At 47.9% G+C, this 11,658-nt stretch overlaps 1 protein-coding gene and 1 long non-coding RNA gene across 4 annotated transcripts in view; both read left to right on the plus strand.

Moving 5' to 3' along the window:
- LOC115613334 overlaps positions 1–11,658 on the plus strand; it is a 15,985-nt gene continuing 4,327 nt past the window's right edge. Inside the window, exons 1-2 of the long non-coding RNA XR_003993361.1 lie at positions 1–86; positions 694–696. This is a non-coding gene — a long non-coding RNA (uncharacterized LOC115613334). The remainder of the gene's footprint in view (positions 87–693; positions 697–11,658) is intronic.
- LOC115613331 (choline transporter-like protein 5) lies at positions 648–2,683 on the plus strand. Of its 3 annotated transcripts, XM_030498665.1 has the most exons (3): positions 648–1,297; positions 1,730–1,850; positions 2,308–2,460. In XM_030498665.1, exons 1-3 carry the CDS (start codon positions 1,201–1,203, stop codon positions 2,405–2,407), a joined length of 318 nt encoding a protein of 105 aa, XP_030354525.1. In that variant the 5' UTR covers positions 648–1,200; the 3' UTR covers positions 2,408–2,460. The 3 variants fall into 3 exon arrangements, 1 of the variants encoding a protein (XP_030354525.1); XR_003993357.1 differs by lacking the exon at positions 2,308–2,460 and adding an exon at positions 2,467–2,683 and having other exon boundaries at positions 648–1,861; XR_003993356.1 differs by lacking the exon at positions 2,308–2,460 and adding an exon at positions 2,467–2,683 and having other exon boundaries at positions 648–1,850.

The following is an 11,658-nucleotide window of genomic DNA, read 5'->3' on the forward strand; positions in this document are numbered from 1 at the left end:
ATTAATAGAATGGATAAGGAAGCGAAGTATACCTCGAAAACCTATGTTAAGCACAAATACAACTGTCCACCAGCCAAGCACAAGAGGTGAGCAATTGTTCCTGGCTGACTTGCAAGCTACTGACAGCAATGGTAGTGCCACTTACATAATTATTTTCATTTGCGTGGCATACGCTTTAGAAGTGCAACCTAGCATCTTGCAAATGAATTTCATGAAATCAGAAATGATTTCTCTAGCATTGTGATGAGTGATTCTACTAGTCTTGTGGTATCAAAGATCTAAGTTTTTCAGCATTGCTTGTTTTTATAATTCCTATAACTGCAGGCATTTTAAAAATTGTTCTGAAAACAAAATCTAACTGGTGGTTTTGAATGGCGTTCCCTAGCCAACAGAGGGAAGGCCTACTGAAATCACAGACCTCCAAGTGGTTCTTGATTTCTGGTGTGAGGGTCAGTCATTTTACCAATCTGTCCAGATGTGGAATGGGGATATAGGTAGCTATCTGATCAGAATTTGATTGTGAAACAAATAATGTGACTTACGGTGCATGACAGAAGGTTAATGTCATTTTTTTGTTCAAATAGTGTCTCTGCATTACTTACAAACTCTTGTTTGCATGTTTTACATGCATTACTTACAACAGTTTCTTTCTATGCATCACTATGCCAGATCATTTTCTTTTCCGATGGGTAGAAAGTCACTGGTTTTCCTCCTAAATCGAATTCTTTTTTTCTAGGAAAGCTCCTCAAATGTCACTTTACTAATATTGTTTCTTTGCAAGCAGGGATTTTAAACGGAGGACATAAACCAGCAACCTCCCCACTCACAGGTATTTCTCCAATTTAACTTTCTGTGCTGTAGACTGGGCCATGGCCTGAAAAAGGCAGTGAGTTGGTCAGCCAGTGTAAATGACCAAACCAGACATGTACTGGTCCCATTCAGACACCCTGAGAACTTAGTGTGTGCAAACATTTCTGGCTGTGTCCTGTGAGATCATCGTATGTAATCTATCTGTTTCTAGCAGCAGAGAGCCATGAGGATATATTTCATGAGGAGTATTTTGAAATACGTTTCTACAAACCATTCTCTTACATGAAATGAAGTGACCCTCATTTGGAGTAACAGGCACGCAAGAAAGATTCTCACACTTGTTTTCCCTGTGCTTCTGTTTCTTGTCTTCCTAGTGGGCTGTTCATTGCAATGATTATGAGTCTGCTCTTCCCTGTGTTATTGAGGTTCACAGCTGGGGTTCTTTTCTGGATTTTCATCTTTGGTGTGATTGGAATTATGGGTTATGGTAGGTGTAATCCTCCAGCCTCTGAGGCTGTTTTTCCTTACTGCTTAATTTTGGGCAAATAAAGTAAGTGATTACATCAATTAAATGCTATAGCTGTGAGAACTAGTGCCTAGGTTTAGACACAGTTAAGTGAGAAGGGCTTAAATGGCAGTGAAATTTAGTAAGAATCCAGCTGTGCTGATACTTAGCACCAGAGGTAGTAACCCGAACTATCTACCCACAGTGTGCTTAGTCTGTATTCACTTGTACTGATCTTTCTTTTCTATATACGTGATGTTACAGCTGACTAGTCTCTCAGTAATGCGTGTTTGGGTTTTGCTTACCTGACATGCTGAGGACAAAACACTTCACTTGTCAAAGATTTAAAAAAACCCCAACCTTGTCTTTGCACTCTTCAGAAACACTCATTTTATGTTGATTGTTTTTTAACAGGCATCTGGCATTGTTACTGGGAGTACGACCATCTTAAAAGAATACCTGGATCTGACCTCACTGTTTATGATACTGGATTCCAGAGAGACTTCAGAGTGTGCCTGCAGCTGAGGCAAACATGGTTAGCTTTTAGTAGGTGCCCTTTAAACTTGGTATCTGTTAATGGATACTCAGGAGATTCAGTCACTGTCTTGCTACAGTTTCTGCCTTGTTAAATCTCCTCCTCTACATATGTTGCTCATAGAAGTAAGCAGAATTCTCTTTCTTATACAAAGTACAAAAATCTACTTTTTTTGCAAGGCTACTAGTATATTTGTAAGGGGACATAATGCAGCCGCACTAGTGATGAGAGTGAAAAACGCTTATGTTACTGGCATGTGTGTCTATGTGTGAGGACACTGTGGGGGTGTTTGGGGGCACCCCCAGTGCCGCTGGAGCTGCTGGTACTGGCCAGGAGTGTCGCCTGTGGCTGCTTCAGGGCCTTCCCCTTCCGGTAGGAATGCACCTAAAGGGGTGGTGATGGGGGCAGCACCCATGGGTGCCCCCTATGACTCTCTTCCCCCCCTCCCCCCCCCCAGTGCTTGGGGTGAAGCGCTCTTGCTCCTCCTGCAGGCCATGACCCTCGGCTTCCTCATGCAGCACTTGGGGAGCACACAGGGAGAGATAAATGGGGTCTAAGGGGCACCCATGGGTGCTCCTTTGCCTTCATTATAACACCCCCCCTATTGTTTCTGCAGGGGCGCTGCTGGCGGCTGGTTACTGGGTGTTACTGGGCACCTTCCTCTCCCCCCATACCCCGCCCCGGCCTCATCACCTTCCTCCAAGTGGCAAATCTGCCCATCGTCATCCTCAGCAGGGTGAGGGGGTCACCCCTTGGGGGGGGTTAAGCCCTGGGTCACCATAAGCCCCCCCTGAATTGACCCAGTACTTTGTTCCCTCCTATTCAACCCAATGGTTCATTCCTTCCCCCCCCCAATCAACCCAATGGTTCATTCCCCCCCAAATCGACCAAATGGTACATTCCCTCCACCAATTGACCCAATGGTTCATTCCTCTGCCCCAAAATCAACACAGTGGTTCATTCCTCCCCCCCCAAATCAACCAAATGGTTCCTTCTCCCCCCCCAATCAACACAATGGTTCATTCCTCCCCCCCCTAAGTCAACCCAATGGTTCATTCCTCCCCCCCAAATCAACCCAACGGTTCATTCCTCCTCCCCAAATCAACCCAACGGTTCATTCCTCCTCCCCAAATCAACCCAACGGTTCATTCCTTCCCCCCCAAATCAACTCAATGCTTTGTTCCTCCCCCCCTCCCCATCAAACCAATGTTTCATTTCGGCCCCCCCCAGTGACCCAACAGTTCACTCACCTCAATTCGACCCAAAGGTCCCCTCCCGAATCAACTCTATGGAACCCCTACAAATCAACCCAATGGTTACACCCCAAATCAACCCAACGGTTCATTCTCCCCCCCCCAAATCAACCCAATGCTTCATTCCTCCCCCCTCAAATCAACCCAGTGGTTCATTCCTCCTGCCCGCTCCCAAATTAACCCAGTGGTTCATTCCCCCCCCAAGTCAAACCCATGGTTCATTCCTCCCCCCCAATCAACCCAGTAGTTCATTCTCACCCCGCCAACGCAACCCAATGGTTCCCGCAAAGGGTTGGGCTGGGAGGATCCTTCTTCCCAAGTTAGAATCATGGAATGGTTTGGCTTGGAAAGGACCTTAAGATCATCTACTTCCAACCCCTGCCATGGGCAGGGACACCTCACACTAAACCCTGTCACCCAAGACTCCGTCCAGCCTGGCCTTGAACACTGCCAGGGGTGGAGCATTCACAACTTCCTTGGGCAACCCATTGCAGCGCCTCAGCACCCTCACAATAAAGAACTTCTTCCTTATATCCAACCTAAACTTCCCCTGTTTCAGTTTGAACCCATCACCCCTTGTCCTGTCACTACAGTCCCGAGTGAAGGCCCCTCTCCAGCATCTTTGTAGCCCCCTTCAGACACTGGAAACCGCTCTGAGGTCTCCACACAGCTTGTCTTCTCCAGCTCCAATGTTCTCAGCCTGTCTCCATACGGGAGGTGCTCCAGCCCCTGCTCATCCTCGTGGCCTCCTCTGGACTGCTCCAACAGCTCCATGTCCTTCTTATGTTGAGGACACCAGAACTGCACACAATGTTCTGTGGGTTGGGTACTCCAAGGTTTACAGCCTATCCAATGCATATAATCTCCATGCCAACTGTCCTGCCTTTCCATCTCCCCTCACTCAATTTCATACACCCCCTCCTCTTATTTATCTCTCCTTTCATGGTTGGATGCCATCACTCTCTGGCAAATATGTGGCACCCAGCTTACTGCTTAACTCCAGAACCACTTTGCACCCACTTAGTTTCATAGGTTGTACAACAATAGCATTCTTGTTAACCACAGAGTGTGTCTGTCACCCAAAGATGACATTGTCTTGAACTAGAGTGTGTCTGTTTAAGCTATGGTATCTCAAACCCTCTGTTTCATTCCCTGAGTAACTTAACCCTAGCCCCAATATTATTACAAAGCCTTAATACTGCAAAGCCTTAATATTGTAAAGCCTTTATATTACAAAACCTGAATATTATAAAGCCTCGCCCCCAATATACAACTACAGTACTGCTTGTATCTCACTGGGCATCACCTACACACAGTGAGGTCCGCAATGGTACCACCAACACGGCAATCTATCCTTGCTTTCCCACCTATAGCTCCACCTCTGTGTTGCCTCTCTGATAGTCACTCTTGAGCATCATGGAACACAGATGTAATCCTGGAGCAAATCCTGGTGTTTTGGCTTTATTGAAGAATCCTTTTCTCTCTTTTACCTTTTCTGCTCTACAGACATCACTTAGCACAGGTAACAGACCTCATCCTGCCTCTTTTAACCCAGCTGGTGGTTTGCCCCACCCCTGCCCCAGGGCATTGAGGGAGGGGCTGTGGGTGGTGCCTGGGGTATATAAGGCTCAGTGTTTCAGCTGGGGGCTCATTCAGCTCTTGGGCTTCAGCAGGGTCAGTTCTCTGGTGTTTGCTTTGTCTATTGTAGCTTTTGAGCCTTGTGATATGTTGTGCTGTTATTGTTTGTTGTTTAATGCGATGGAATCAGCTGAGTGAAGAGTTTCAGGTCTTGTAAAGCTTTACCAATGTATGTATTAATAACTACCTCTGTCAGGTTTTGTAAGGTATTATATTTACAGGATATGTTTGGGTCTTCTAAGGTTGTTTATTGTTATGTTCTATTGTTTTTATTACTGGGCATTGAATGGTGTCTTTACTGAAGATAGAGTTTTGAGGTTGCTTTTTACTGCTTTTGTTCTGTATTGGATTATTAAATGAAATACTTACTACTATAGAGAACCAAAGTAGAGCAGTGATAAGAAGGTGGAACTGGAAGTCATTGTTCATGTGTTATTTGTTGGTTGTTATTGCCAATTACCTATAGATGCAGGTCTCATGATCAGTTCCACAAACATGCCAATCCATCCATGCTTTGCTATCTAAAACTCTCAGTACTACTCCTATATAAAACACAGTCAGGTGTCCTGGAGCAGAGCTCTCACAGTGCCAACATCCAGCCCTTGCTCTTAGTCCCAAGATGCCAGTACAGGAAGCAACTATTGGCTAGCAGTTACACCCGAAGACCTCCAGAATGGTGCTTTCAACAAGGCAGTTGACCCTAGCTTAAAGCACTACAGCCCCCTAAAGGCCCTTATGTATACTGCACTTACACTGAGTGCTCTCAAGTGTCCTGAAGCACACCGCACAGAGCCCAACTACCCACCCCCTGCTCCCACAGCCGAGGAGCCAGAACAGAAACCTGGTGCTGGGCATCACCTACACAGGGTGAGCTCCACAATGGTGCCACCAACATGGCAATCAGGCCTTGCTTAGCCACCTAGAACTCCATCTGTATACTGCATCTGTTGGGTGCAAACGTCCAGCCCCTGCTCGCATGCCTGAGGGGCCAGGACGGAAAGCTGGGGTTGGGCATCACCTACACATGGAGACATCCAGAATGGTGCCACCAATATGGCAATGAAGCCTGCGTAGGTGATGCCCGGCACCAGGTCTGAGTCAGTTACACAGGCATCAGCCATTCTATGCTGCAGTGAACGGGCTGTGCCAGTGACATCAGTCCTCCACAGACAGTAATAAAAGGGTACAAAGGAAAACAGGGGGAAACAATAAGGTCTAAAGCCATTTTTCAGGGTTCCAGCATCTTTTTGGTACTCCCTGATCTTCTGAAGTGCCTTAGCGATGCTGGATTGGATTAGCAAACAGGTTTAGACCACTCCAGTAATGCTTTTGCTGGTCTAATGTTGTCCATTTTCGTTTGGTTTTTCTCAGCCTTGATGCTGCTCTTGCCTGCATGTGATCATCCAGAGCAAGTCTAGAGGGAAGACTGCTGGAACCCCTTCCATCCTCTTCCTACGTACCAGAAACTTGATCATCTGACAGTAAGTAATATTTATATGCTTCTATTGATCATACATAACCTGTACAACTGCTTTATTTCCAAGTTATCATCATGTATTACCCAGAAGCAACTGCGACATTTTGATTTAGCTTTGTATATACATAGTGATGAGAAATCTGAAGCATGTCGATATCAGACTCGAATAGATCTGGAAAAGATGTTCCTTATGCTCCTGCTGAAGTACGTTTAGAAGAGATCCCAAGCAAGGATGGCTCTGTCTAAATCACAAGTAGTATTTGTTTGGGACCATTTTATTCCCTGAAAAGGCTTCTGAAGACACATATCAGCATATTGGGAATCCGATGGGAGATGTAAAGGCCTTTGCTGATGTTTATTGGGACTTGAATGCTTGTGGTGGAAGGGAAACAAAGAAGTAGTCATGGAGTGGCCATTGCAGGTTGTAAGGGTTGCATTGGTAAGACACGTGTTGTCCTGGTCATTGGAGGCTGAGTTGGGAGAAGGTAAATGAATGGAGCGATTACTCATGAGCAAGAAAAGGGCTGATAATGTCTACTGTTCAAGATGGTGCAAACAAGCTGAGGAATGGGTTTTGGATGGCAGATCCTTGTACTGCTTTAGATTTGATGCTGTATTGTTTGAGGCTTCTTCTGCTATAGGTCTATCAATTTGTGTAATGCTGTTTGCACAGAACACATGGTATAATGAAACATGAAGGCTTATGCTCTTTCTAAACTGTTTAAATGACTTGACATTGTATAGTACTGAGCATGTCAGGATTGGAGACACATCATGAAGGAGAAATAGAATGGAATAGGAAGGAATATACCTCTCTGGAGCTTAATTTCTGCTTCACTTGAAGTTTGCACTTAGGGAGCTGGTTTGTGGGTCAGCGGAGAGAGCTGTCCAGTGGTGCTTTACACAGATGGAGTTTGAGGTGGGTAAATAAGTGAGGATATCCACGTTGGTGGCACTGCTCCGGAGGCCACCCACTGTAGAACGTGCCCAGCTATTTCTTTTTGTTCTAACACATGATGTTTAGCTTTAGTGTCTGGACGTTTGCACTTTGGGAGCTGGTTCATGGAGTGTCTGAGAGCTCTGCCCTGCGTGGTCCTGCACAGATGGAGCTTCACGTGGCTAAGCAAGGGTGGATTGCCATGTTGGTGGCACTGTTGCAGAGGGCACAGTGTGTAGGTGATGCCCAGCACCAGCTTTCTCTCCTGGCACCTTAGGCTTAGCAACCGGGTCTAGACATTCACACTTACGGATCTGGTGTATTGGTCTCCTGAGATTGGTGTAGAGTGAGGCTTAACACAGATGGATTTTTAGGTGTGTGATTAAGCAAGGATATCCATGTTGCTGGTGGAGAGCACTATGTGTAGGACATGCCCAGCTCCTGATTTCTGTCCTAACACATGAGGTTTAGGTACAGGGTCTGGGCATTCGCAGTTTGGGAGCTGGTGTCTTGGTCAGAGGAGAGTGCTGTCCAGTGCTGCTTTACTCAGATGGAGTTTTAGGTGGGTACATAAGTGAGAACATCCACGTTGGTGGCACTGTTCTGGACGGCACCCTATGTAGAACGTGCCCAGCTATTTGTTTCTGTCCTAACACATTAGGTTTCGGTACAGGGTCTGGACATTCCCAGTTACGGAGCTGGTTTGTGGGGCATCTGAGAGCGCTGCCCTGCGCGGTCCTGCACAGATGGAGCTTTACGTGGCTAAGCAAGGGTGGATTGCCATGTTGGTGGCACTACTACAGAGGGCACCATTTGTTGGTGATGCCCAGCACCAGCTTTCTCTCCTGGCACTTTGGGGTTAGCATCAGGATCTGGATGTTCACACTTACGGATCAGGTGTCTCAGTCACCTGAGAGTGCTGTCCAGTGGTGCTTTACAGAGTTGGAGTTCTAGGTGGGTAAGCAATTGAGGATATCAACGTTGGTGGGACTTTTCTGGAGGGCACCATGTGTAGCATGTGCCCAGCTCTTTGTTTTTTTTCTAACGCATTAGATTTAGGAGCAGGGTCTGGACATTTGCACCTAGGGAGCTGGTTTATGGGGCGTGTGAGAGCGCTGCTCTTTGAGGTCTTGCACAGGAGGAGTTTTACGTGGCTAAGCAAGGGTGGGTTGCCATGTTAGTGGCACTGTTCCGGAAGACAACATGTTTATAACACACGCAGCTCGTCATTTCTGTCCTAACACATTAGGCTTAGCATCAGGGTCTGGACGTTCGCACTTTGGGAGCTGGTGTCTCGGTTAGCGGAGAGTGCTGTCCAGTGAGGTTTGAGATAGATGGCGTTTTAGGTGACTAAGGAAGGGTGGATTGCCACGTTGGTGGCACTGTTGCGGAGAGCACCATGCGTAGGTGATGCCCAGCCGCAGCTTTCTCTCCGCGCACCTTAGGCTTACGTTCAGGGTCTGGACGTTCGCACTTAGGGAGCTGGTTTGTGGGTCAGCGGAGAGTGCTGTCCAGTGAGGCTTTACAGAGATGGAGTTTTAGGTGACTAAGGAAGCGAGGATACCCGTGTTTGTGGCCCTGTTGCAGAGGGTGGCATGAGTAGGACATGCCCAGCTCCTGATTTCTGTCCTAACATATTTGACTTAGGAGCAGGGTCTGGACGTTCGCACTTAGGGAGCTGCTGTGTTGGTCACCAAACATGTCCTTTGAGTCTTTACACAGGTGGAGTTTTAAGTCTGTAAGTAACAGAGGATATCCATGATGGTGGCATTGTTCCGGAGGGCACCCTTTGCAGAACGTGCGCAGCTCTTTGTTTCTGTCCTAACACATTAGGTTTAGGAGCAGGGTCTGGACATTCGTACTTAGGGAGCTGGTTTATGGGGCGTCCGAGAGCTCTGCCCTGTGAGGTTGTACACAGAAGGAGGTTTACGCGGCTAAGCAAGGGTGGATTGCCATGTTGGTGCCACTGTTACAGAGGGCACCATTTGCTGGTGATGCCCAGCACCAGCTTTCTGTGCTGGCACCTTAGGCTTAGCATCAGGGTCTGGACATTCACACTTCAGGAGCTGCTGTCTCGATCACCAGAGAGTGCTGTCGAGTGAGGTTGTACACAGGTGGAGTTCTAGGTGGGTGAGCAATTGAGGATATCAATGTTGGTGGGACTGTTCTGGAGGGCACCTTGTGTAGGACAGGTCCAGATCCTGGTTTCCTTCCTAACACATTTGGCTTAGGTACAGGGTCTGGACGTTTGCAGTTTGGGAGGTGGTTTGTGGGCCACTGGAGAGTGCTGCCCAATGAGGCTTTACATAGATGGAGTTTTACGTGGTTAAGAAAGTGAGAACATCCATGTTGGTGGCACTGTTGCGGAGGGCACCATGTGTACGTGATGCCCAGCACCAGCTTTCTGTGCTGCCACCTTAGGCTTAGCATCAGGGTTTTAACGTTCACACTGTGGGACCTGGTGTCTCGGTCACCTGAGAGTACTGTCCAGTGAGGCTTTATGCAGGTTGATTTTTTAGGTTGGTACATAGGTGAAGATATCCATGGTGGTGGCACCGTTCCAGAGGGAAACCTGTGTAGAACGTGTCCAGCTATTTGTTTTTGTCCTAACACATTAGGTTTAGGTACAGGGCCTGGACATTTGCTATTTTGACCTGGTTTATGAGGTGTCTCAGAACGCTGCCCTGTGCAGTCATGCACACATGGAGTTTTAAGTGGCTAAGCAAGGGCGGATTGCCATGTTGGTGGCACTGTTGCAGAGTGTAGGTGATGCCCAGCACCAGCTTTCTGTCCTAGCACCTTAGGTTTAGCATCAGGGTCTGGACGTTTGCACTTTGGGAGCCAGTGTCTCGGTCAGCGGAGGGTGCTGTCCATTGAGGCTTTACACAGATGGAGTTTTAGGTGTGTAAGTAAGTGAGGATATCCATGTCGGTGGCACTGCTCTGGAGGGCACCCGCTGTAGAACATGCCCAGCTATTTCTTTTTGTCCTAACACATTAGGTTTAGGCACAGCGTCCGGACATTTGCACTTAGGGACCTGGTTTATGGGGCGTCTGAGAGCACTGCCCTGTGTGGTCGTACACCAATGGAGCTTTACGTGGCTAAGCAAGGGTGGATTGCCATGTTGGTGGTACTGTTGCGGAGGGCACCATGTGTAGAACATGCCCAGGACCAGCTTTCTGTCCTGGCAGCTTAGGCTTAGCATCAGGATCTGGACATTAACACTTAGGGGGTTGGTTTCTGGATCAGTGGAGAGTGCTCTGTAGTGAGGCTTTACACAGATGGAGTTTTACGTGGCTAATCAAGGGTGGATTGCCATGTTAGTGGCACTGTTCCAGAGGACAACATGTGTAGAACATGCCTAGCTATTTGTTTCTGTCCTAACACATTAGGTTTAGGTCCAGGGTCTGGATATTCGCACTTACTTACGGAGCTGGTGTGGCATCCCAACCTGGTACCTAGGCTAGCCAAATTGCCACCTACACTACCCTAATGCTAAACCTAAGGTGCCAGCACAGAAAGCTGCTGCTGGGCATCACTTACACATGGTGCCCTCCATAGCAGTGCCACCAACATGGCAATCCACCCTTGCTTAGCCGCATAAAACTCCTTTTGCGCAGGACCTCGCAGGACAGCACTCTCAGACGCCCCATAAACCATTCCCTAAGTGCAAATGTCCAGACCCTGTACCTAAACCTAATGCATTAGGACAAAAAAAAAGCACTGGGCATGTTCTGCAAAGGGTGCCCTCCGGAACGGTGCCAGCAATATGGATATCCTCACTTACTTACCCACCGAGATACCAGCTCCCTAAGTGCGAACGTCCAGTCCCTGAACCTAAACCTCATGTGTTAGGGCAAAAACAAATAGCTGGGCACATTCTACACATGGTGTCCTCTGTAACAGTGCCACCAACATGGCAATCCAGCCTTGCTTAGCCACCTAGAGCTCCATCTGTGTACGACTGCACAGGGCAGTGCTCTCAGACGCCCCGTAAACCAGCTGCCTAAGTGAGAATGTCCAGAACCTCCTCCTAAATCTATTGTGTTAGGACAGAAACAAGTCGTGAATGCTCCATCTCCGGCAGTGTTCAAGGCCAGGCTGGACGGAGTCTTGGGTGACAGGGTTTAGTGCGAGGCGTCCCTGCCCATGGAAGGGGTTGGAAGTAGATGATCTTAAGGTCCTTTCCAAGCCAAACCATTCCATGATTCTATCTTGGGAAGAAGGATCCTCCCAGCCCAACCCTTTGCGGGATTCTATGTCCTATGGCTGGGCTTTAGGACCCAGCGGCGCGGGTCGGGCGAAGTGAAGCGGGGTTGGATCTGATTGGAGCCCGCGGTGCCGCGCGCGGATTGAAACCCCCCGTATTGATTCGACCGCGTCCGGCTCCGTCCTGTATAAAGCGTCCTATAGAAATGTGCCCAAATTGGTACCAAACCCACCCAAAATAACCCAAATCCAGCTCAAGTAGCCCCAAACCCCACCTGAAATGCCCCAAACCAG

The sequence above is a fragment of the Strigops habroptila genome, chromosome 9 (assembly GCF_004027225.2).
Source record: "Strigops habroptila isolate Jane chromosome 9, bStrHab1.2.pri, whole genome shotgun sequence".
Lineage (NCBI taxonomy): Eukaryota > Metazoa > Chordata > Aves > Psittaciformes > Psittacidae > Strigops > Strigops habroptila.